The sequence below is a fragment of the Haliotis rubra genome, unplaced genomic scaffold, assembly GCF_003918875.1.
Source record: "Haliotis rubra isolate DU_JTF1 unplaced genomic scaffold, ASM391887v1 Scf502, whole genome shotgun sequence".
Lineage (NCBI taxonomy): Eukaryota > Metazoa > Mollusca > Gastropoda > Lepetellida > Haliotidae > Haliotis > Haliotis rubra.
This window is the reverse complement of record NW_025767194.1, coordinates 419,350-446,989: the sequence shown is the minus strand read 5'-3', so window position 1 is coordinate 446,989 and position 27,640 is coordinate 419,350. Positions and strand designations below refer to the sequence as shown.

The 27,640-nt window shown below is 40.0% G+C and overlaps 2 protein-coding genes across 9 annotated transcripts; both read right to left on the bottom strand.

Annotated features, from left to right (window-relative positions):
- Window positions 1-789: 789 nt before the first annotated feature.
- Window positions 790-10,841, bottom strand: LOC124291921. 7 transcript variants are annotated; one of them, XR_006902323.1, is made up of 3 exons: window positions 9,590-10,125; window positions 2,266-7,507; window positions 790-2,217 (listed from the first exon to the last, which is right to left on the bottom strand). XR_006902323.1 is itself a non-coding variant. In XM_046728989.1 (3 exons), exons 2-3 carry the CDS (start codon window positions 9,861-9,863, stop codon window positions 3,474-3,476), a joined length of 4,308 nt encoding a protein of 1,435 aa, XP_046584945.1. In that variant the 5' UTR covers window positions 9,864-10,125; window positions 10,771-10,841; the 3' UTR covers window positions 790-3,473. The 7 variants fall into 7 exon arrangements, 2 of the variants coding, with proteins under 2 accessions (XP_046584945.1, XP_046584946.1); XR_006902322.1 differs by having other exon boundaries at window positions 790-2,240; window positions 2,289-7,507; XR_006902324.1 differs by having other exon boundaries at window positions 2,314-7,507.
- Window positions 10,842-17,685: 6,844 nt separating this feature from the next.
- Window positions 17,686-27,404, bottom strand: LOC124291924. Of its 2 annotated transcripts, none has more exons than XM_046728993.1 (3): window positions 27,301-27,404; window positions 19,569-22,070; window positions 17,686-18,862 (listed from the first exon to the last, which is right to left on the bottom strand). In XM_046728993.1, the coding sequence occupies exons 1-3, from the start codon at window positions 27,320-27,322 to the stop codon at window positions 18,825-18,827; spliced, it is 2,562 nt and encodes an 853-aa protein (XP_046584949.1). In that variant the 5' UTR covers window positions 27,323-27,404; the 3' UTR covers window positions 17,686-18,824. The 2 variants fall into 2 exon arrangements, with proteins under 2 accessions (XP_046584949.1, XP_046584950.1); XM_046728994.1 differs by having other exon boundaries at window positions 17,686-18,859.
- Window positions 27,405-27,640: the final 236 nt, after the last annotated feature.

The following is a 27,640-nucleotide window of genomic DNA, read 5'->3' as shown; positions in this document are numbered from 1 at the left end:
GCAGCTGCACAGGCTGCACGCAGTAACACATTGCAAGTCCATTGGCCACCATCAATGACGTCACGTCGCCTGGCACCTGCATGAGCGTTTGATTGTCTCCAATACTTGCTATGTTCTCACCTTTATTTATGCATAAAGACGCTGTCTGCCTATCTTTATATTTTCTGTGTGCACAGTTTCTTTATGTGGCCAGTATAGATGATCATGTTTCCTGAGACATATAGTCAGTAAGCTTCAATTTGTCTCCAGTGATGTAACAATGTTAAATTCTCATCCAGAATCTGGACAGAAGAAATATATGGTGCAGAAAAGTTATCCATGTTCCTGCTGTACCCTAGTTTCAATGGTCAGTTATAGATTTCAAACTACGATAATGGCAGTGAACGGCTGATTATACCACATGATGAGTGCACTTTTATGACTCACTCTCCAGAGAGACCAAGAGGGTTTCAGCACTAATGTTCCTGAATTTCTGTTCCAGTAAAGAAAAAGGTACTCATATTTTTGGGTAAATATTTACTTGTCTTCCATGACTCCATACCTGACAAAATACACAGTAACAAAATCAGCCACATGTATTATATTAATTAGTATGATGTAAGACTTGTTTGTTTATTACAGTCAAAAACATAAGAAAACATTCTTCCTCTAATCATTAACAGATACTCATATCTCATGACACCAAATGTTTGTAAACCTTCAATTTTTCAGCAGTATAATTTATTTTCAAACTGAATGTCAGTATATAAATATAAAATATATTGACCCAAAAGAAATACAGGAAATCCATTCACAATTAATGTTTAATATGAAAAGAAAACAAGGAAATGGAATACAAGTGTGTTGAGTGGTCTTCCTGAGTAATAGATTAAGGCCCCTTTCGACAGCATTTCAGTTTCACAAAGTATCGCTAGAGAGCTGTGGGGATGTGCCTAAAATTTCATCAGCACTTTTGCAGATGGAAGAAATCCTAAACAAAGACTTGATGTTAGAGATTCCCATATTTCTTTCAAAATCTATATGAGAATCATTGCATGAAATTAACTCTAAAAAGAATATTCTTGTCTCTGCTGAACTGTTAACTTTGCCGTAAAAGCATTACTTGATAAAGCTTTCCATAAATGATGTAAAAGACAACATACATTGCCATACAAAATTTGGAGCACATTAAACTCATTTCTGCACCAGGAAAAATCATTAAGTGTTTCATTCCTGTATTCTTGTACATTCCAATGTTAATCATGACTACTTTAACACAGACAATATATACAAACCATGTTTATCTATCGACAAATTTCAATTCTCCCTCAAGAACATGAATAGTCTAAATATTAAAATGTAGCCAATATTACAGGGATGGCAATTTTCCGCTGATCTGCGGATTTCCGACTATTTTATTTCAAATTGATCAATTCAAATGACCCATTCGATGACACAATATTAAGTTTTCAGCTGAAAATAGATTTCCTGTTGCCATCCCTGATGTTAACATCATATATTAACAAAATCATGTCAATATCAAAGGAGAGAAACAAGTTTCATATAATGTACATACAGAGAAATAAATGTTTAAGACATTCATACATGTGGATACAACACATTATCAGCAAGGCCAAGCACTGTGCATCTGATCCACATTTCACACATAGATGGCATGATAAAGAATCACACCAGGAAACAGCAATGATTCACAAGATCATAAAACTATGACTGTTGTAACTCCCTTAATCAACTCATGACTATCATAGCTCTATGAACACCTTTGTGGAATAGGGGGCTGAATGTCGACTGGATGTATGTTTCACACAAAGACGCAACAGGATACCGGTAACTAAATGATGACAATAAACTGGCAAAGAACTGAAATTTGGGTGTGGTTCCTATTATCAAATCGCAATCAGTGCATCCTGCAACCTAAGGGACACAACTCTAAACAAAAAGCTGCAATGACTAAAAATTACAATAGAAACAAATACTTTCTTTTTACAGTTAATCCTTTCCATGTATCACAAGCATTCATTTTTTTTAAAGTTTAAATTTGATAACCTCACTGACATCCTTCATCTAACCTCACCTACCTGAAAACTCTAACCTCAAGTACACCTTACCTCTAACCTCAACTTTCCCCTTCTGCTAACATCACCTGTACCCATATCACTTTCCTGTTCCCACACGTTTCCTACAACCACATTTTCTGCTCATTTCCCTTCATCAAACCTCATGCACACCATCACCCTAACCTCACCTGTCCCCCCTTCATCTAACCTCGTGCACACCATCACCCTAACCTCACCTGTCCCCCCTTCATCTAACCTCATGCACACCTTCACCCTAACCTCACCTGTCCCCCTTCATCTAACCTCATGCACACCTTCACCCTAACCTCACCTGTCCCCCCTTCATCTAACCTCATGCACACCTTCACCCTAACCTCACCTGTCCCCCTTCATCTAACCTCATGCACACCTTCACCCTAACCTCACCTGTCCCCCTTCATCTAACCTCATGCACACCTTCATCCCAACCTCATCTGTCCCCCTTCATCTAACCTCATCTGTAGCTTTCACCTTTCCTACATCTTTTTCCTAATCTCATCTGTCTGCATAAAATAATCTTTCCTGTGACATCTCTCATGAACTCACCCTCTTCTTTTTGACCCAAACATTGACTAGCTCATTTTTCACAATCTGGAACCATACTCTCATCCTCTGTACTACTCCAAACACACTCTTGCTGAAGCTGCAATGGCAGGTTCTCCTTAAAGAGTTCCATCCGTAGGTTATTATACTGAAACATAGCATCTCCCAAGAGAGCTAAGGCATCAGTCAGCATCTTCAAAGCCTCACTGTCATTATACATCTTCTCATGTATTCTCTCCAGCAAGTAGACACCAGGCACCATAGCTTCAGATGTGGACAACTGGACATCTTGGAGCTTGGTGTCCAAGTCCACACAAGCCACAGGAAGCATACTAGATATCTCCGGGTTTAGCTTTGGGGGTATCATGCAGTTCAGGTTAGAAGGTATCTTATATTTTTCTCGCAAATCTTTCACAATTCCCTCTTTTGTGCATGCCAAGTTGACCATACTGGCTACATTTTCATCAATGTTTTCATCACGAAGAAGATCAGTCTTAACTTTTGGAATGTGTGTCTCTTCATTGGGTCCAGTTAGCATTTTGATCTTAGAGGTTCCCATCTGTATTGAATGAATATCTTCATCAACTTTATCACCAAACAAAGAGCTAGTGATAGAATTGGACATTCTGCACAAGATTCCATATTTTTCTGGAAGGTGACATCTCATCAGCAGTCGTCTCCCTTTGGAGATATTGACACAGGTACAGGCTAAAATCCTCAATGAATCAGTCGTTCTCCGACAAACCTCAGCTGGAGTCTGAGGTGCTTTGCCGAACATATTTACTTGTGTAATTAATGGTGTCATACCTCTGGCAAGCCATTGCTGACAGTCTATTAACACAGTGTTTGCCTTTTGAATACTCCTTGGAAGTTTTTTAACAGTTCAAAGTTGATTTCTGGGGGAACAGCTGACTTACAGCTCACTGGAACACTATATTTTCCAGCTGTCAATGTAGCACTTCTAGTAGTGCTGAATGTAGTCAATACTACCTTCGTAACAAATTCATGTACACTCACACCTCGTCTGAACGCTCTAGGTTTCCTTGCATCCTTCCTCTGTTCTGCTTGTACACTGCAAGATGCTGTGGGGGGCTCTATAACATGCACAGGTTGAGGCCCCTGATTCACTGACTGTCCACCATTGCCTTGTTCACCTCTTGGAAGATGAGGTTTAGGTTGTGATCTGCATGCCAGGTGTCCATAATCATCACGTCTGTTATCAAAATGACACATATCTCCACTGAGAGTCATGGCAATAGGGGGATCTAACAGACCTCTTCTGTTTGGTGTGGGCTCATTCCCACTGAATACTGGGAGAGGGGGAGGTAACAGGCCATCTCTCTGGCTCTCATCCCTAAGTGTTGGCTGTAGGGGATCTAGTTGAGCATCTCTTCTGTCATTCTCATCATATGTTATGGGTGGGTGTGGGGTATCCAGTTGATTATCTGTTCTGTTGAACAACATGGCCTGCATGTTCTCATCCCAAGCAAATGTTTGGTATAAGGTATTAGCTACCAACTGAGGCTGCATATTCTCATCCAGACTCAATGATGGATGAGGAGGGTCTAACAGACCACCTCTCCTGAAATTGTCATCCCTATTGAACGGTGGTTGAGAAGGGTCTAACAGACCATCTTTCCTGATATTCTCATCCCTATTTAATGGAGGTTGAGGGGGGTCTAACAGGCCATCTCTGCAAAATTTCTCATCCCCACTGAAGGGTGGTTGAGGCGGGTCTAACAGACCATCTCTCCTAATATTCTGATCCCTATTGAATGGTGGTTGAGGAGGGTCTAACAGACCATCTCTCCTGATATTCTGATCCCTATTGAATGGTGGTTGAGGAGGATCTAACAGGCCATCTCTCCGGATATTCTGATCCCTATTGAATGGTGGTTGAGGAGGGTCTAACAGACCATCTCTCTGAAAATTCTCATCCCCACTGAAGGATGGTTGAGGAGGGTCTAACAGACCATCTCTCCTAATATTCTGATCCCTATTGAATGGTGGTTGAGGAGGATCTAACAGGCCATCTCTCCTGATATTCTGATCCCTATTGAATGGTGGTTGAGGAGGATCTAACAGGCCATCTCTCCGGATATTCTCATCTCTATTGAATGACTCTTGAGGAGGATCTACCAGACCATCCCTCTGAAAATTCTTGTCCCTTATATACAGCTGTTGAGGATGGTCTAACAGACCACCTCTCTGAAAATTCTCATCCCTATTAAACAGTGGTTGAGGATGGTCTAATAGAGCATCTCTCCTAAATTGTTCATTCCTATTCAATAACTCACGAGGAGGAGCCAACAGAGCATCTCTTCTGAATTTCTCATCCCTATGAAAAGATGGTTGAGGATCTAAAAGTCCTTCTCTCCTAAAATTCTCATTCCTATTCAATGACTCTTGAGGGGGGTCTAACAGACCATCTCTCCTCAAATTCTCATCCCTATGACATGGTGGTTGAGGAAGGTCCAACAGACCATCTCTCTGAAACTTCTCATCCCTTTTAAAAGATTTTGGAGGGTCTAACAGATGGTCTCTCCTGAAATTCTCATCCCTATTGAATGACTCTCGAGGAGGGTCTAACAGAGCATCTCTGTGAAAATTCTCGTCCCTATTGAATGGTGGTTGTGGAGGGTCCAACACACAATCTCTGCGAAAATTCTCATCCCTATTGAATGGTGGTTGAGGAGGGTCTAACAGACCATCTCTGCGAAAATTCTCATCCCTATGGAATGGAGGTTGAGGAGGGTCTAACAAACCATCTCTCCTAAAATTCTCATCCCTACTGAATGCTGGTTGAGGAGGGTCTAACAGAGCATCTCTCCTAAAATTTTCATTCCTATTCAAAGATTCCTTAGGAGGGTCTAGCAGACCATCTCTGCGAAAATTCTCCTCCCTATTAAAAGGTGGTTTTGGAGGGTCTAACAGGTGGTCCCTCCTGAAATTGTCATCCCTATTGAATGACTCTTGAGGAGGGTCTAACAGACCATCTCTGCGAAATTTCTCGTCCCTATTGGATGGAGGTTTAGGAGGGTCTAACAAACCATCTCTCCTAAAATTCTCATCCCTACTGAATGGTGGTTGAGGAGAGTCTAACAGATGGTCTTTCCTGAAATTCTCACCCCTACTGAATGACTCCCGAGGAGGGTCTAACAGACAATCTCTGCGAAAATTCTCATCCCTATTGAATGGAGGTTGAGGAGGGTCTAACAAAGCATCTCTCCTCAAATTTTCATTCCTATTCAAAGATTCTTGAGGAGGGTCTAACAAACCATCTCTCCTAAAATTCTCATCCCTACTGAATGATGGTCTTGGAGGATCTAACAGATGGTCTTTCCTGAAATTCTCATCCCTATTGAATGACTCCCGAGGAGGGTCTAACAGACCATCTCTGCGAAAATTCTCATCCATATTGAATGGTGGTTGACCAAGGTTTAACAAAGTATCTCTCCTAAAATTTTCATTCCTATTCAATGACTCTTGAGGAGGGTTTAACAGAGCATCTCTCCTAAAATTTTCATTCCTATTCAATGACTCTTGAGGAGGGTTTAACAGAGCATCTCTCCTAAAATTTTCATTCCTATTCAAAGACTCTTGAGGAGTGTCTAACAGACCATCTCTGCGAAAATTCTCATCTCTTTTGAATGGCGGTTGAGGCTGGTCAACTGGGCCATTTCTCCTACATATCTCATCCCTACTGAAAAATGCTTGAGGATCAAAAGTGCCATCTCTCCTGATATTCTGATCCCTATTGAATGATGGTTGAGGAGGGTCCAACAGACCATCTCTCCGATAATTCTCATCCCTACTGAAAGGTGGTTGAGGAGGGTCTAGCAGACCATCTCTTCTGAAATTCTCATCCCTACTGAATGGATTTTGAGGAGGGTCCAACAGACCATCTCTCCGAAAATTCTCATCATTTCCAAAGGATGGTTGAGGTGGAAGATCTAACAGACCATTTCTCCGACTATTCTCATCCCTACTGAACGATGGTTGAGGTGGAGGATCTAACAGACCATTTCTCCGACTATTTTCATCTCTATTGAATGATGGTTGAGACGGAGGATCTAACAGGCCATTTCTCCGACTATTCTCCTCCCTATTGAATGATGGTTGAGGTGGAGGATCTAACAGACCATTTCTCCGACTATTCTCATCCCTATTGAATGATGGTTGAGGTGGACGATCTAACAAACCATCCCTCCTGTACAAGTCAGAAGGCACATATTCATTTCTATGAAGAGCTGTTCTATGAAAAGGTTTTCTTCCATCACTATTTCCAAACTTGTCTTGGAAAGGATGCTCAAAATTTGATTCTGTCCTACCAATTTCTCTTTTTTCTCCCCAGGGCCCCTCGTTGCAACTAGCATCCAAAGCTAATCGATCACCGTTCCATCTTGATGTATTCTGATCATGACTACCTCCTCTTGGTCCATTCCTGTTCTGGTTCTCCGGTCTGGCCATAACATTAAGGCTGGGAGGACAGTGTCCCAGAAGCCCTCTCCTACCCTGTTCTCTCTGTCCTGACATAGTGTATCTACTAGCAGCATCCCTGGAATATTTGTCCCGTTGGTGTCTTGTGTCATTACTGCGCCTCAGACCACCTGAATGGTACTCTTTTGTTTTGGGTCTACCTGACAAAGACTTTTTTCCCACTTGTTTAGCCATTTCATCTTTGTCTCCCTCTTGTGTTCCTTCAGTTTCAGGTGCTGCATTACTGTTATTTGTACTTGTTACTGTTGGTGAAACTGTGGCACTGAGTTTCTCTTTGGTCCCATCCTTCATTTCAAGAATCCCAGTTTTCCTCTGTTTCCTATCAGGTGATGAAGGAGAACCTGGAGACTTCCTCTTGTTGGGAGAATCTACAAAACACAAAGGCCTTTCTCAAAATGTGAGAGTAGGTGAGTGAGCTGGCTACAATACTCTTTCAACAGTACTCCTGTTATACATGTCAACTTAATGCAGACATTTCGTCCCTTTGGTGACACCATAGAGCATGGGTATGGTGCTGACAGTCGGGATGAATCCTGATTAGAACCCATGGCCATTGGTTTTGGCATGCCAAAGGGACGAATCTCTGCATAGGTAATTGCTGCACCTTAGACAATGGACCAACAGTGTCCCTTTCTCAGAATGATGACCATGTAAATGTATGGGTATATGAACTATGACAAAAGTGAATGAGAGGGCTAACAGCCATAGTCAGGGTGAGTGAGTTACGTTTTACGCCGCACTCAGCAATATTCCAGTTATATGGCGGCGGTCTGTAAATAATCGAGTCTGGACCAGAAAATCCTGTGATCAACTGAGCTGCATGAGCATCGATCTGCGCAACTGGCAACCGATGACATGTGTCAACCAAGTCAGCGAGCCTGACCACCCGATCCCGTTAGCTGCCTCTTACGACAAGCATGGGTTACTGAAAGCCAATATTCTAACCCGGACCTTCACGGGTCGCCATAGTCAGGGAAAGGTTTGACATGTAATGTTTCAGAGAGTTTGTTGCACTAAACACAGCAATATTTCAGTCATGTTAAATTGACTCAGGAAGTAAACCTGAAGTGCTCCAGGTCTTAGATGTCTGCTACTAACCAATGAACACTGGTCTGGTACTGACAAACCTAGAAACGTAACCAGCATGACCAAAGCGAACCTGAATTTCGCAACCATCAGTCTGTATAGGTACGCTACTCAGCACAGTGAATTGCACTGCCTTAAGATGACGGAAGCACCATTAAAACAGCCAGTGACCATGGTGACTGACTGAAATTCAGGAAGGTTATGTGCAGACGAGACATACCACTCCATATAGCAAACAACATATCTTGCAAGCCATTATTGTGAATATATTTCCAGCAAATAATTCCAAGTTAAGGTATCTGAAAAGCCATGTACTGAAGCTAAATTATATCAGTGTTCAAATAATTCATGTTTGAAACAGTTTGTCATCAGATCATCTTAATGCTGTCAAAACAGCGCAAACCTCCTCTTTGCACATTGGTACCAAAATTATTTTTCCCTTTCTTAATTTCCTTTATCAAGTGAAAAGACATTTGTTGTTTTTTCAAAATTAACTACTACGGGGTAGTGCTGGAGTGATTGATCCAATAATCGGTCAGTTGATCGATCTCACTTGCATCAGTGATTATTGATATGCTTGGAAGACGAATCAATGTTCATAAAAGTGAAACATCAAAATAAACGTTGGAAAGTATGTTTTGTATTGTTTACATTTGTTAACTTAAGACATAAACAACTGCAACGAAAACAACATATTCGTGTGCATGTCTCAACAGGAAGCATCCCTGATCTTGTTGATTGCAGTATTAATTTGTGCATGTTTCGTTTGCACAATGTTATGTTTGTGTCCTGTTTAGGGCTGTGTTTTGGCAAATAAATCGTATTGCAATATATTACAATTATGGTACCCATATTCCGATGCTTATTGCGATATATTGAGAACTTCAGTGTTTGACAGTGACACTGATTGTACATACAGAACCTATTTTCTACATACTAAAGACCTAAAAATATATGTTATGGTTGTGATAACAGAAATTTCAAATTTAGATTTGATTTTTAGGAATTGTATATTTCTTTTTCTTAAAATTTATTGTAAGTAAAGTATGCTGTTATGTCAATTACAATGGAAAACTTCAGTGTGAATTGAAGTATGTGTAAATTTTAACTTAAACCATACAGATAATCACAAAACTTTGTGCATTTTTATTACCCAGTATACTGGTTCTGAGGAAAAACATTGCAAAACATAATGTTTGAAAGGCTTATTGTGAAATACCAGTATAATGGTAATACTGTGCAGTCCTAGTCCCGTTATTGCCTGTCTGAGTTTTGAGGTAGGGTCTATGAATACAATCAATTATTGATCGATTACTGAGCTCTTATTAACCATCTACGACTTTCTTTCCTGTACGCATCCTTACCCAAAGCAGTGGGAAGAACTAGTGTCACTGCAGCATCTTCTGTCATTTCACTGGATGAGGCTGGTTTCTCCGACACAACCTTGCTGCAGTCTGAACTGTATGTCTTCAATGCTGAGTCAGGAGATGTGTCCAAGTCTGTCAAATACTTGTCTGCCAGTTCATCCAGATCCGCATCATCTGTACCAGACCCTACAGTGTCTCCCAAGTATTCCCTAGCAAGTTCTTCAAAGGTCTTCTCAGTGGCAATGAGACCTTTCCCTTCTTCTTCAGTCATGATTATCAGTTTTCCTGAGTAACAGTGAATCTGTTAATCAGTACATTTTTTAAAAACTCAGTCAGAAGCCTTTGTAATGAGCTGAGACTATGGACAGTCACAAATGAGTATAGAGAAATGAGATATAAATTATGACTGTGTTTTCACATTCATATAATTACTTCATCCATTTTGTCTTGAAACCTTAAACACCCCGACCCCAATTCCATATGGTTCAGTACAGCATCAGGCGTATCAATATTGCATCAAAGACATGCATCACCTGAAATAAAATGAAGCAAATTGTAGTGTACACAGACGCAATTAAACAAAATGGTATACCTAACATGTTAACCAAGCATACCTAGGTGCCCTCACCAGAGAAGTTAGACAAGAAACCCATTAGGCCTATTCCTTCAAAATTTTGGCATCATTGCAAGTCTCCATTTACTGAAAACCCAGATACATTAACAACGCATTCCATGTAATATTAGGAACAAAATGTGGTTGCTCCATCGGAAGACGTGAACTTAAATAAGCGTATGAACTCGATAGCCTTCAGCAATGCGCTAAATGCAGTTGGAACAGGCGTACCTGGTGAAGTGGAGCAGATATTGACTACTCTTGCACCGTCCCCTAAAATGACTTACGTCATTCTTGTTATTCTCTGTATACGAAAAATATGAGTATGGCACCCTTTACGATCCTTAGGGTTAGGGTTAGAAAAATATGAGCACTGTGCACAGATGGCATTACCCACAAATAAAAATATCTCACACATTGACACCACTCGAGAATACAAGCCAAAACTGTGGAGTTTAAACGGAACGAACTGTTGCAAACCATGACATAATATATCCACAATGCACACAGTACTTGGTATAGATTGTCGTAGTTGGCAGTGTTAACAAAATATCACAAAAATTACCCAAACAATGACTGAAAATCACAGCTTGCAATACATTTTGGCAGCCATGTTTTCTCGGTAGATTCGAAAACGCAACTCAAGCTGAAAACGAAATGAAAATTACATGTAAGCTCAGTTATATCGTGACGAGTCAATATCCTTGATAATATTTTGCAACATACAGAGCCATTCGAGAAACAGTTAATCTTTTCCGAGGTTGGATGCGGTGATGAGTTAGTTGTTCTGAAATCTTACTGCCCAACACTTTGATATGAATATTTTATTATAGATCTAAAATGTTTCTTGAATTTAGTGATACCTAAGCTATTATATTGTTCTTATAATATGCTACCACACTTAATAAATCAAAGTAAAAAACAAAGTATTAAAACAAACGGCTTGTACTCCCAGGAGTAAGATTTTGTTTTATTACAGCTTTTCATGATTCTAACAGTCATTATTTGAGTCTCGAGAAGTGAAAGCATGCATAAGTCAACTGTAGTAAAACATTTCATACACATATTTGCGTTCGTATGTTCTAGTATTGAAGCTTTGGGAAATATATACAGATGACGTATATTTTCTTTCTTGAGTACAGCAAAATATATAAATTTGAAGGAATTAGATTCCACGGTAAAATGACCGGAAATAATATTCATATATAATTCAAGGTGATATTTCATTCAAATTTATATTCAGGCAGGAACGTTACACAGTACACAATCAAACCTGGTTCCTGACTGTGTGAAGGTATATTCCTTTCGCGATCTGATTAATACAGCTTACCATGTGGTCGGGGGATATCATATCTTTTCATACTCTGTTTTCCCTCACATATGAGATACGAAATTCATTCATCAGTACCAAGAAGATTTTCTAGCAGCTTGTTAAAAATCGCAAGCATGAACTCTAGCTTGAAACGAACCTTAACTTCTTTAAACAACTTCAATGCCATCAATTTAATTTCTGATATTCACGTTTCTCTTAGAAATATCATGTGAGTGATACAAGTACAGCAATTCAAAAACAACGCCGGTTTTACTGTAGGCGTTAGGACATCTAATGGAGACTGGCTGTATTTTCCTAGCTCACCATATAATTATGTGTCAAGGCTTATACTTGTCGGGATCGATTCTGATGAATGGAGCAGTTCGTCACACGCGCGTATGTTTATATGTACGTGATACATACATACACACATACATACATATGTGTGTGTGTGAAAAGTTACATATCTCAAAGTTACACGTAAGTACGTAAATTAGTTGTGTAAGTACGCCTGTCTGCACCGGACAGTCTCTGCAGGAATATCTGCTAGCTTGAATGTAGGTTGAGTATAAGAGGTGACTAACGAGATCGGGTGGTCAGGCTCGCTGGCTTGGTTGACACATTGTCATCGTATCTCAATTGCGAAGTACGATGCTCATGCTGTTGATCACTGGATTGTCTGGTCAAGCTTTGATTATTTACAGACCACCGCCACATATAGCTGGAAAATTGCTGAGTGAGGCGTTACTTAACAACAATCAATCAACCAATCGCATTGGTCCTGTGTGTGTATATGAGTGTGCGCAGTTGAACCGAACATTCATGAAGAAGGTACGGTGTTGAGAATTTGGTTTCACTGCATATAAAGGATTGTTTAGGCCTGACTCACATTCTGTTTTAAGAAACTTGGACTCTCGTTTTGATTTCCTGAAGGAAACACAAGGACATAGGGACACTTTATGTATATGCATGGGCTCTCTCTCACACGCTGCTACCCGTGAAGGTCCGGGTTAGAATTGATCTTCAGTAAACCATGCTTGTCGTAAGGGGCGACTAACGGGATCGGGTGGTCAGGCTCGCTGACTTGGATGACACATGTATCCCAATTGCCTAGATCGATGTTCATTCTGTTGATCCCTGGATTGCCTGGTCCAGACTCGATTATTTACAGACCGCCGCCATATAGCTGGAATATTGCTGAGTGCGGCGTAAAACGTAACTCACTCACACGCAGCTGTTTAACACGGACACCTCACTCAAACACAGTAGACCGGCCTGTACTTGTTTAATCCCTAATTCCAAAGGGTAACAATAAGTACACTTTTTCAACATCCTTTGGTAAGATACCCTCCTGCGCCCTATTCATCAAGTCTGTCCTCCAGACCATAGGGGGATCCTAGAGACTAAACGTACCTTCCACACTCTGGTCACATGCTCGATCTGCTAAACCATTGTTTTACGCAGCTTTTATCAATATTACTGCAATATCACGTCCGGTGGGACACCAGGGGGCCCCATTTCACAAAGCGATCGAAGCGCTACGACTATCGCAAGTCTATGTTAAAGTATGGGAGTTACGACCACCTTAGCGCCACCAATGCCTTGTGAAAAAGGAACCATAAATAAGCTTCACATATTGTACCCATGTGGGAAACCGAACCCGGGCCTACGGCGTGACGAACGAACGCTTTAACCACTAGGCTACCCCAACTGAATGAGAACTGATATTCAGGTTGCATTGTGTGTATTCATGTAACAGGGCTCTTTTTGCATTATGACTTTATTTTCTGGTCACAGTGATATGTTCACCTGGACAAAAGCAACACCCCATAATTTTCTGAATGATCACTTTTGAGATTGCGGGAAATTTTCATTGGTGTTATAAACAAAAAGGAAACATTTTTTAAAGCAAGTGACAAAAGCAAACTATGACAAACTGACTTTTATTGAATTTAAGTGCATTCACTGAAAAAAATGAAACTGCTGAAATCATCAATGCAGGTAATTTAGGCAAGGCACTGGCCATATTAGGTGTCAGAAATATTTGTAGTCCATTTGAAAGTTACTTAAACAAAAAAAACCTTAATATCTTGTGTAGGATCCATGGACATTGATGACTGCTTGGACCAGAGTCTCATACTCTGTACAATTCTTTGAATGCGTCTCTGCAGCAACCTGTTCAATTCGGCATAAAGTACTGCTTCCAGCTGAGCCAGACTCTCTCTGTGTGTGTGTGTGTGTGTGTGTGTGTGTGTGTGTGTATGTGTGTGACGGTTCCTGATTGTCCTACCCAAAATGTCCCAAACGTGCTCGATCGGGTACAAATCCTGACTACATCCTGCCAAAGGCAGGGTGGTGATGGCTTTTTGTCTCAATAACTCGGTTACCGCTCTGGCTGTGTGGTCTCGCATTGTCGTCCATGTAGACAGGTCTTGTACGCAGAGGGTGGTTATCGAAAAGAGGGCCAACAACTGGACGTAAGATGGCATCTTGATATCGTTCACTATTAAGATTCCCTGTCACAAAGGGCAGTTTGCAGTTGTAGGATACACAACCCCAGATCATGACTGATCCACCTCTGCATGTTAGAATTGTCAGGATGTTTTTAGCGGCAAATCACGTGTTTTGTTGTCTCCAGACACGAACTTTACCATCTACAGTCCACAAAAGCACCCTGTGCTCACCTCACCAATGGACCCGTTTCCAGTGCACCAAATTCCATTTGGATCAGCCACGACACCACGTCAATCGTTCACGCATGTGCAGACAAGTTAGTTGAGAACGTTTTATTGGTCTTCTGCCAATGACACCTACTGCTCTGAGGCGCCGTCTCGCAGTCCTTGCAGAGAGTCTCTTATTAGCGTACACGGGTCTCTCAACTGTGTCGAATTTGCGTCTATCCCCCAAAGCCGCCTGTTCTCTCTTATGCCACCTCGGCACTTTTGCAGGAATTTTGCTTCCAAACTGCCGCGCAATTCGTCTTGGCAATGAGTATAATTTAGATCGTACACATGACAGCGCTTGCGCACTGTTCGTGTCCTGTTTACGCATAAGTTACACACTTAACATGCAATGCGTGACCGAAAATGGTGCGCATTGTCACACGACTTATTTACGTCTAGGTCAAGTATTGTTGACGCATTGTTTACATCTAGCGTATAGCATGGTACGCACGAAGCGCATTGTTTCAGCATGGGCATGCATTGCCACAACCACTTCGCACATGTGTGAAGCAGTCGTGGTATTATTTGGTCCCACTTTCTCCCCACGCTACATAAAATGCAGGCATTACTCCCAGCTCCATGCATTTCTTGACTTGCTGTGGACCTACAAGATGTTGAACACCAAAGAACAAGCTCTTATTGCAGAAAAGAAAAAGTGTCTATATTTCGCAGGTTCAGCACTATTACGTCTTGAAGACCAGGAGAAAATGAAGTAAGAGCAGGCCAAAGAAGACGTAACTTTAACTAGATAAAGCACAGTGTGGGTGTGGTAATGGTTGACTAAAGGAATCACTTCGGACATTACGATCACCTATTGACAGAACTGCACAAGGAAGATCCAGGAGGCTACAGAAATTATCTGAGAATTTCCCCTGACTTGTTCCAAAAAGATGGTAGAGAAGTTAACCCCTCATCTTGAGAAGAATACCACATTCATGACAGACCCGCTGGAGGTGGGACTCAAGCTGGCAACCACTCTTCACTTCCAAGACACTGGTAATTCCTATGCAAGCCTATATTACAACTTCAGAGTTGAAGTTAGTACAATCTGCAAGTTCTTACCAGAGATGCAAAGCCATTTTTGAGGTCTACAAGGATGAAGTACTCCGATGCCCCAAAACTTAAAGAGTAGGAGGAGGTTGCTGAAGGTTTTAGCTCCAGATGGAACTATCTCCCATGTCTAGGGGCTGTGGACGGCAAGCACGCTGATATGAAGAAGCCACCCAAAGCTGGATCATTCTACTACAATTATAAGGGCTTCCACAGCATTGTACTCATGGCTTATGCAGATGCTGGATACAAGTTCTTATTTTATGAATGTTGATGCTGTGGCAGAGGGAGGTGTTTCAGATGAAAAAACATAAAAGAACTGTACTTTGCATGAAGCTATCAAGGACAAACGAACCTGACTGCCTGGACCAGCTCCACTTCCTAATGACAAACCTGAGCCATATAATTTTGTACCTGATTACGTATTTGCACTCAGAACTTGACTGATGAAACCACTCTCTCATCCCTCCCAGATTCACAGAGAAATTATCAACAGCTATAGGTTGCATCGCCAATTAAATATATTTAAAGGACTGATAAAACAGTTGCGTTTACATTCCTTCTTATGAGCTAGATAATGTATCTGTAAACATCTGCTTCTTGAAGAACAGCTGGGGGTTCTGCTTAACAAATTTGGCCAGCTTCATGATTCCCTCATCAGTCCATTTGTAGTCCGTTATTTCTTTCTTGCTAATTCTGATCCTCTTTTTCTGCTGTGTTTGGGGCTCTACTTGGGGCTCTCCTTGAGGTGCAGAAACATCAGTACTTGAGGAGTGGGAGGGAAGAGAAATATCCTCTGTCTCGATCTCTTGTCCGGTCTCTTCTTCAACTCTTCTATCCACTGCTGGTCCTGCTCTTCCTCTGGTTGTCTTCTTCTTAGTAGGAATCTTGTGGGTTGTTCGCTGTCGATATGAGCTTGAGGAATGTGGGGACTGGCAATGGGCACACTTCTCTATACAAGTCTGAACAAGTCATCACAGAACACAAGTCCCGCCCACCCAGTTCACGACAAATTAGAAGGTTAGAAGGCGTGAACGTTACACAATCTGTCATGACCATGTCACAAAGTGAGGCCAATGCGTGACACTGCGTGTCAATGTGTGCAGGGTTGGAAATTGACATGCTTTGGGTATGCGCACCGTCCGCAGTGTTTGCGAATAGGTTGCGCAATGTTCACGACAAATTTACTCATTGGCACGCAAAATTGCGTACCTGCCCGGGGACAAAATTCGTGCAAGTGTCGAGGTGGCTTTACAAATGTTATTTTCGGTCTGCCAGATACTGGGCGATCACTCACGTCATTTGTTTGTCGATGTTTGTGAATTAAACAGCTTACTACCGAGTGGTGACGACCTGTTCTTCTACCAATAGCTGTCACAGACATTTCGCTGTCTCTAAGTCCCACTAATCTGCCATCTTGCGACAGTAGACAGACGTCATCTTATCATGACAAAGTTTCAATTACTTCTGATCTAAGAACCCCGAGTACACTGCGCTCTAAGTTCAAGACTTTAAAGTGGACTTGTCACTTTTCATGAGTGTCAGTGAACAAAGTTCAGTAAATGCACGTTTTCCATGCTTGAACATCTCGATCTTCTGATAAAAATTCTACAAAAGACCATTATTGCCAAAATCACCTATTTTTTTGCAATAAATTCCATCATGCAAACAAAACAAGCATTGTCACTAAGGTGACATAATCCCCCGCCGCAATTATCAAATCAAACTTTAAAGTAATGAAAGTTTAAGATGAAGTTAAATGTCAACAAAAACATGACCAGTCAACCTCTCTTGATGTCTAGCTCTTTAGGTGTTCAAACACACACATATTTTCAAGACTGACTTTGACATGAATGTCATAGTGTATGATATATGCAAAAAATGGTACTAAAGAAATTGAAGATCCAGTGAACTGTTTTTGAAATATCTTGCTGACAATTCAGGTTAACATGCTCAAATCGTCAAAGTGTCGCCATGACCTTGAAAATTATGTGAAGGTCACCAAAATCGACTGGGCCTTGCGCCTTCCCTAGATAAAGCTCTGTATTGAATAAGAAGAAAATCCAGAGAACGGTTCTTGAGATAGCTTAACATGCAGGTAAGTCCCCTTGTGACCTTGAAATTAAGGTCAAGGTCACCAAACCTGACTTAGACCTATCTGATACTGTGATGAACCTAGGTACCAATTATGAAAAGAATCAAGTGAACGGTTCTTAAGATATTCCAATGCGTACGTACGGACGGCGCCTAATACTATATCCCCCGCTTCGCCCTAAATGCGCGGCAGGGGATAATAATCAAATATGAATTTGGTGTTGCTTAATTTTTGACCAGGTGTATATATACCTAACTGCAGATCATGAGGAAACAATAATAAGTGAACGTAAGACGCATATTAACTTGTAAAATATATTTTATTGTTAATAAAGACATACCTGGATTTACAAAATAGTACATCTGCATTGGTATCTCTTCCAATGAATAGTTGAATCTCATCAGAGATAAGCTGCGTATCTGCGTAAATTACGCAAATATTTATATGAAAACTCAATTCCTATTAAGTCTACTGCGTACAGGTACATTTGAATTTTTGTAAATACTCAGTAAATGTGATCTTACACGCGTACACACAAGAATGTCAAATTTTAGCTTGCGTACAGGTGGGGTAGATAGAAAAATAACTGCAGTATATTGAGAGGTTCTATTTCAGGACATGAACTTGGCAACTTGCAGTCTTTCTTATCGGTTCTCATATCGGATCAAATATAAATAACAAACACTAACATTTAAACGTTATTATATTTTTAAAATTAATGGAAAATGGCAAAATAACCCATTGAGTTTCTGTGAGGTGATTACAATATATTTGGTTACTCAAAGTCAAAGGAAAATTAGGATACCCAATTGAGATGAACACAAGCAAGTACATAACCCAATGGCTAAAAAAGTTATCTGTAGCTCTGCTTATTAATAAGCCATGTTCACTGACTCACTAAAAGCATTTCAAACATCTGTACATTATAGTCAGTGAGTGGGTCTAGTTTTACGCCGCTTTTAAGTAATATTCCAGCAATATCACGGCTGGTGACACCAGAAATGGGCTTCACACATTGTACTCATGTGGGGAAATCGAACCTGGGTCTTAGGCGTGACGAGCAAACACTTTAACCAGTAGGCGAACCCACCGCCCCTCTGTACATTGTAAATTACACTGAGTTTACAAACTGATTGTAAAGTATTATTTAACGAACCTGATTGCTACCTAAACAGCAGCAACAGTAGTATTACCTCTGCACAGTAGCAAATACCAAGCAAGAACATGATGAAACAACAGCATCTATCTTAACATGAAGAATCAACATTCATCACAATATTTTACACAGAAAGGTCTATTAATACAAATAACTCACTCTGCCTCTTTGACAAAAGCACATTATCAATATGACCTCTGTTAGTGTCCTTGTATTAGACAAGGTTGGGGAATACCTGATCACTAAACTTGTCACAGACGTGCTTGTCTTAACATTTCAGTTCTCATCTTCTTAAGATTCCAGTGGAGCTGGACCCTGCTGCTGAAAGTAGAATAATAAATTCCTTGAAATCAGTACTTTACCATAAAATACATTACTTCTAAGTTGTGAACAGTCACAGGACTGAAGGATCCAGGCAGATCTCACAAACAACTGTTTAATGTATTTCATAATATGCAAACAAGTAGGTGTTTACCATTAATAACTCGATCTAGTCGAAAAGGTTGAATCATCTGGTGATTTGAGATCTAGAGATCAATTACCAGTTATTCTGGCAAAATGTCTGAGCATTCTCGCCAAGGACCTAGCGTGACTGGGGATACCGAGATCAGATCGCTCTGTCAAAGGTAAACGCAAACTTGTGGCAAAGTCTATTGAGGACAAATTCGCTGCACTTATAGAAATTGAAAATGATTTTATTACTTTGTATTATAAATGTATAACTTAACGCAATGAAATGTTAGGGAATAAAACATGTCATATTACTTACAAATGTTGTCTGTTGTTCTGCTGTCATTCCCGGGTTTTGATAAGTTTGGATAGGTAAAATACCTGATAAGTAAACAATTTTGGCGAGTCCCTTGAAATTTTACTTATCAGGTTTATACTGTAATTGTAAATAAATTACTTGGGTAAAATATTTTTCATATTACTTCATGTTAATGATTTTTTTGGCGCAATGCATGAACACAGCAGCCACATAGTCTTTCCAGGTGACTGACCATGGAAAGTACAATCTGCAACTTACAGACACTGCTGTGTTTGGTGTTCTGTGACTTCACTATCTCTAACATAACTTCCGCCATCTTGCTCTTGTCAGACTTATCACGAACTTGAAGTTCCTCTTCCAAACGATCACCAAAAACCTCTTCTGCCCCAGCCCAATACCAGCGACAAAAACCATGGGCTTCTTCAGGAAGGGTCTTCATCATCAGATCCATTCTCACTTTGTTAAGTTGGAAAATGGAATTGCCAAGAAGTGTCAAGGCATCTGTAAGACTACTCAGGGCTACATTAGGGTCATACTTCTTATCATGGACTGATTGTAGGAGCTTCATCAGGGGAATCATCCCCTCTGCAATACATAGATGGACATCCTGCAGTCGATGGTCTATGTTCAACCCAGATGGGGATAATAGACTCCAGATCTCTGGATTTATTTTTGATGGGAGAAGGCAGTTGCAATTTGAAGGGATCGGATATTTCTCTCTCAAATCCTCAACAGCTCCATCATTGGCGCATGCCATATTGACCATGCCTGCCACATTAACATCAGCATCAGGACCAATCAAAGCAAGAGCAGCACAGAATTTCATCTTGTAGTTTAGTGCAAAGATATCATCATTATCTTCTTCATTGGATTTTGGTACATTGTAGGTTCCAAGTTTGATTTCAACGAGATCATTTGCTACGTTGTCCCCAAAGATGTAATCAGACATACAATTGGATGTCCTGCACAACAGAGCATACTTCTTGTTTAATGCACTGCGCATCAATAATCTTCGTTTAATAGACATGCTGCGACAAACATATCCCAAAACTGTCAGAGCATCACTTGTCATGCGACGAGTGTCCTTCAAAGGTTGTGGACCCTTTCCAAACATACTGATCAATACTACAATAGGAATAACACTAAGTGCCAACCACCTCTCCACATCTTGCAACATTTCATCCCTTGTTTGGGTGGGTTTCTTTAGAATACTCCAAACATCCTGTATCATCCTTGGTGGCAAAAGCCCAATACAATTTCCTGGCAACTTGTACTTGCCAGCTACTATTTGTACTCCGTCTTTGGACTTGCATACCATGGTTATAAAGTTAGCTATAAAGTCACTAACAGTACCCCCCTGACATGGTTGTCGTGGACCTCTGACCCAAGAATTATTGTTTGGTTTTGCTGAGGCAGAGGCCTCTGCAATCAAAGCCTTCTCAGCATCACAGGTACTGGTAGCTTCAGCAGAAGTAGTTTTCACCACATCTGGATCCATTCCCTCTCTCTTTGACTTTTTATTAGGCTTTACATCCTGAAATACTGGCGGTGCAACTGCGGTGAAATCCTTAGAAAACTTTCTTTGCTTTTCACTTGGAGGGCCTGATGCATCTGAAAATCCTGACGTTGATTTAGCAACAGGAGGAGGAGCAAGTGGTCTTTTGAAGACAGAAGATTTGGAATTTGAATCCTGTGTTTCTGAATTCTGATCAAAGGAATTAATCTCATCTTGCAATTTTTGAAGACGTGATTCATACTCTGATTTCTTTTTCTTTAAATTTTCAAGTGATGGCGTTTCTCTTGCCCGAGTGAACATTTTCCTTTCCTCAGGTTGTCCTTCAGATCTTTCTTTAGTAATCTCTCCAGACGTTGAGCTCTTTTTTCCAGCTGAATGTCTTTCTCTTACAGGGGAACGTCTTTGCCCCGCAGATGAACCTCTCTCTCCATCAAAAGAATGCTCACGTCTTCTATCCGTGTCAGTTCTTCTGTTAGCATTTCTACCCAAACCCCTTTCCATGTCACTTCTTCTATCTCTTCCTCTGTCATTATTTCTACCCAAGTGGGTTCCCCTGTTAACATCTCTATCATTGTAACTATTTCTATTAATGCCCCTTCCTGTAGAACCTTTGACCCTGTCATATCCTCTTTTACCGTCTTGCCTTACATCTCGGTCTACATTGTCAAATTGCCACCCATACTGAAATGGCTGATTTCCCTTTGGTTGGTTTTGAATGTCTTTTGCATTAACATCCTGACCGACACCAGGAGTTCCATACCTCCGTGACATATAGCTGTGTGGATGTGGATAGGTAACATAAGCTTGATGATTCACAGGATACCCATATGCTTGTTGTGTTTGTTCTGACTGCAGATATGAGTTGAAAGAGGTGCCATTTTGCTGTGAAGGAGCTGTATTTGAGAGAGCAGGTGATGGATAACCTGTGTGTTCATAGGTATACACCTTTCCCTCAAGTTGCTGATTACCTAGGACAGACTGTGCTGTATGACTTGCCTGCTCATCAGTCTGAAGACCCTTTTCTACACCACCTCTGTTGATGCACTGCACAAACAAATTGCTCCTTGACACACCTTTCAAAGGCTCTTTTATTCTCTGATCTGAACTTTTTTGTTGGGACAGGCCTTTAGGTGATGGGATGTTTTCAAATCCTGGAATCTGGTGTTGCAGCTTTTCGAATAAGGCAAGGCTCTGTACGTTGTTGCTTGCTGCTGGGCTTGTGTTGGATGACCCACAATATCCTCCTGCAATCAAATATAGGTGAAACATTACTTTCAAAAAAAAGTTATTTTCAACCAACACACAATTTTGTTGAGTACCAACAGACCAGTGACTAAAAATGCATCATACATGCTCTCAGTGGACTACTAAACAATCTTCACTGAAACACATAGTTGGAATATTTGACAGATGGCTATTCATCCTCTGCCAACGAGAAACTTGGATGATTAAATATCAGTGGCACTGATGGAGATATAGCTCCAGGTCATCATCAAGAAAGAAGACGATGATGATGTTTAAGAAGCAAATTACTTCATAGAAAGAAGAAATCCCTCTTGATGTTGACAACATTGAGATGAGGTGTATCATCTGTAACAAGTGAAACGCTTTCAGTGAAATGTCATCAGAACTCAGATTGACAACTGGAATGTGGCCTGAACCTTTGCCTGAGTTTGATAGAGATAACATGGAAGTAGATATATACATCTTAGGTTTCAGAATTCCTCCATCAGAATTGAGGGCATTTCACAGTAGGGGCCGTGTGAAGAAGTGGTGAAGAACTAGAATTGTTCTATAACAACCAACGCTTGTCAAATGAGGCGAGAGGGTGTATGGACTCACTGACTTAATCCATGCCATCCATGTAGACCGAGGCTCATGTCAATGACAGGATTCTCTGGTCCTGATTATATATCTACCACTGTCATATATCTGGAATATTACAAGTAATAACAAACAAGGGATATCGAACAGGGCTTTATAAAATTTCAAACACAATTGCAGCATGTTACTAGGGAGCCTAGAAATGGTTCTGCAGGTGAATGTTCAAACAGTTAGTCCATAAAGTTTTTGGTGAACACTGAACAAAAATCAACTAACCAAATAATGAATTCCACACAAAACAAAATGTAAAAATGATACAGGGTTCGTACAGATGCTTAGCTGCATTGTGCACTGCACTGGGATAGTTTGGCTTAAAGACTGAGAATAATTACCACCCACTGTCATTGTAAGATATTTTTACTATGAATTACTTACCTATAAAATTTTAACTTGACAAGATTTGCTAAATGTAGGGGCTTTTTGGGGCAAATCTCTCGCAATTAGGGCCTTTTCAAGGCTAAAATGAATTTAGGACCTTTTTAGGATAAAATGTACAATTTTTAGGCTTTTTCAAGCTCGTGCAATACCTGTGTTAACACAAAGTAAAAAACATATTAACCGTAACCATACTACCAACAAGTTACTGTTCCAACCTTGACAACTGACTTAAATGGGAATTTTTCTGACTGATTACAACCAAACTAATGTTGTTACAAAGGTAAGTGATCAAAACAGTGTCAAACTTTCAATAAATTATCTGTACATACATATTTGTTGAGGTATATATGTGATGAATGAATATTTTCTATTTCCAAGGACAGATTTTACTCGTACACCTGTTAGAACTGACACAAACAATATGAAACTTAACTGTCCAAATCTGCCTGAGGACAAGCAGAGATGAATTGCTTGTTACCATGCAGTGAAGGTGACCTTCAGGGCAAAAATAATCGATACAGGGAAACCACCAGATAACTTAAGGTCACAAAGCAAAAAACTTGGGTTCCTCATCAATGTCACTGCCAACCACTTTTGGGGCCAGATATAAATATCTTGTAACAGAGTTACTTATCGAATGTTGTGCTTGGAATACACTGAGATGTTATAGCAGTATACCAGCTGTAGATTTTCATGGATAGACACAAGACATTAGTCCAACACCAGTGAAAATCCAGGGTGATAACATGTTTTCTCTCAAACTCCAGTACTTTTACACAAACCACAAGTCCAAATCAAACTTCAGACTAGTTTGATGTGGCCAATGGAGTCTCCCTGATGGTCCCAGTGTTAGGATGCTGATAGAACTATAGTACTGAATGGGTTAAAGCTCTCAGCAATCAGACAAGGAGAGAATGGAGTCCAACTCTAAAGAATCGTGACACTTGAAGTCTTCAGAAGCTGTCCAATGACACTGATGGAAAGAAAAATATTCTGCCACAATTACTTCCCAAAAGTAAAGTCGAAGGTGAAACACACTTTGTTGTGTTCAACACATTCCATCTCTGTTCAGCCCAAACAATGCAAGCTGCAAATTTGTCAGAGTAAACAGGGTTTATCCGACAGAAGTAAAACACATAAATGGTCTTACACAGTATGTCCAAGGACAAATGCTTGAAGTAACTGACCTGTGTTATTCCATCATTTGCTGTTGTGCCAGACAATAAACACAGAAGGCATCCCCTTCACCTGAAAGCCTGCTGGAGAATGTCCCAAGAAGTGAATGTTAAGAAATAGCTTTCTATAGCTATACCAGTCACTTTGATTATATATTGACTGGACTTAACTATTCAATGCATTGTTATGAACATCTGTTGACAGCTATATATTTCGGTTGATTGAAAATTAAAGAAGGCTTCTACTAACATGACTACTACACTTCAAATGTAGTTAGCTATGCCAGTGCTATGCCTTCCTTTCGAACAAAGACACTGCTAAAACAATTCACTTTATGAATAACATCTCACATTATGCTGATGGTCCTGTAGACAATCACTGAGTCCTCAAAGGGTCATCAGAAGAAGAAAGGAGATTGAAATCATGAAACATATATTATGCCTTCTGTTTACTGAGTAAATCAGATATTTTACAGGAGACACATGGCCTGATGTCTCAAGTCTATTGTCCAAAACATGAGGTTGCTCTGACATCTAGAGTAGATGTCTCAATGTTATGACACTGGCATATTTTTTACCCATTTTTCTGGTATATGACATGTCTTTAAAGGCGGTTTCTAGAAGTTCCTTTGGTTGGAGAAATTCAGTATTAGATGCCTGCCAACATAGAAGGTGAAATTTACTGTTGAGAGAGACCGGATGTGACACCAACTGTAGAAGTAGTGCTGAAGTGGCATCCACTCAATTCAAACAATCGAATGCCTGGGAAGCAAGCAAGTTTTTCAAGCAATGATTGGCTACATCGTGATAGCCATTAGTAGCAGCCTGAAAAAGGTTATAGGAACTACACCCAGTATATTGTTTGTTTCAGCAATCAATACTCTCTGTAACAAAATGATCATTACAATCACAGTATAAGTCCTTCCAACTGTCGCCATCAAATTATGGGAGAACAATATCACATTGAAAGCTAAGTCAATAATCTCAAGCACACTAACCTTGACCTTCCAGAGACCTATCGACTTTCCAAGCTGGGACCTCACATAAAGCACTGAATGCCATATTTATATATATTAACAGTTCTGAACTTAATGCACTTGGCATGCAAATTGTGGTAATTTTCTCTTTATAAATATTATGATTTTTTAAAGTTCTTATTTCCTGAAGTACAGGTACATTAGCATAATAGGCAAAAAGAAATTAAGCATTAATGCTCTTTCATCTTTCTCAGACTCTCACCTATACAAAGCGAAACCATTAGTTATACTATGGCAATATTAACATCTCTTTGAAATTCACAATTCCACCTTGGCATTTTTACTGGCATTTCCTGCAGGTCTAGAAACATGTGTAATTACCATCAGACAGATTCCCTGGAGTAAAAAATCTGAGAAAGCAAACAAACTTTTGCATTCATTATCAAGTTTATTGCATGTAGATATGTAAAACATATAAAGAAATACAACTGCACAGGAATTAAAAAATGGGTCTTAATGAAAGACAAAGATGTAAGGAATTACGTTTTTCTTGTTTGTTCCTCAAGCAAGTACCCAAACGGTAATTAACGGACAAATGACTAAGGTAATGGTATGATCTTTATCTAAACATTTTATGCTAACAGTATATATTTTGGTAAAATATCATAATTTTCACATAACAAAACTGACGTCCTTCAGCCATGAGTAAATCCCTATTCTCTACCTTGCCATGTTTAGAATCACATTAAAATATGACCGCGTCAAATCATTGTTATTCTCATGTAAACTTCATACTGTGCACCGTTTTTCAGTGTCATCAGTGAATGATACTGACCCTGTAATGTTGCAACATAGTTGCCATCATCACAAACATTTCTAACATTTGTTAAACAAACACAAAAACTCGGAAATGCTCAAAAATTGACCTATCAAAAATGGAATGGAAATATAACATAGTTTTTAACAGGATGTAAAATATGTTTTTATTTCTAGGAATTTCACAGCTTCTGGGTTCATCTCACCCTAGCCTTGCACAAATCGCTAAGGTGATGAGTATTAGTTTAAATCATAAATCCAAGGTTATATAACCAGTAAAGTTGATATGCTGAACCAGGCACATACTTAAAAAACAAAGGGACATGTGGCCCATTAAGACTGACTGAGTTTAGTTTTTGCCGCTTTTAGCAATATTCCAGCAATATCACGGTGGGGGACACCAGAAATGGGCGGCCAATTAAGAAAACCACAGAAATAGACAGTAAGGTTTGTGTTACTGAAGGTGATACACTTTCAAACATTCAGTGAGATTTATATATCTACTGTCCTGGATTTATTCAAGGTTGCATTTAAACACATTCCCAGTATATATTTTTCCAAAACAGAAACATTTACGGTGAACAGATTATCCTTCACACCAACAGTCACTTCAGACCGTAACTGACAGGGTCTTAGCACTATAAAAAAAAGTGCTAAGACCCCGTCAATGACAGTTCATACCTTGATGGCAGTTTTAGCCTTACAAGCCCCTGTGCTTCAGACGTCAAGTCTATTTGTCGAAGTAAAATGGAAGCTTCAGTTAGGTGTGTAATGATTAGAAGGTTTAAAGCATGTGTAATCACATTTGACAAAGGCCCCGGTTAACAGAAGGGATTTTTATATCTGTTTATACATTTCGATAAGGCTCGGGTAACCGAGTTCAAAACGTAGACCAACCCCAACCCTCGTCTCTTGACATGGGATCGTGTTGTACCATGTGGTTATGACTCGGCTTTCAAGCACTTTCATGTGGTGATTTTTGTATTTCTTTAATTTTGGGATACGCTATTATTCTGTCATAAAACGACAAAACGTTATCAGACATATATATAATCTTTATTACTTTCAAAGACATGTTGATATGTGTGAAAAACCAAACAAAAAAAGAGGAAATTTGCAGGCCTTGTTATGAACCAAGGACGATAACTCGTACACATATCATTAACAATCAATGATTTTCAAGCTTCACATGGAAACACGGTAGTTCTATGTCTACCCTTGTCGGCCTCGGTACCCATTCTCACCTGGTGTACCCATTTCATCCATGGTAGCGAAGACTTCGATTTTCTTTCCTCGATGAAATAAACGTTTAGGCGACACCTATGACTGATCTTTGGTGTCCGCTTGGTTGATGTTAAAATTGGGATCGGGTTTGCAAAACTGGAATGAGAAAGATCTTCCGATAAAATTTGACTATCCCGAAGTGCGTTTGTGTATGTGTTTTAAAAGTACCGATCTAAACGGGCGGGCGTATTTAGAACTACTAAGGTATTCCTCCTGTCCGTGAGTCGCTCCCTGAACATTTTTAAAAACTATACTGCGTTGAACATATTTACATACAATGGAAATAATATAAGTGCCACA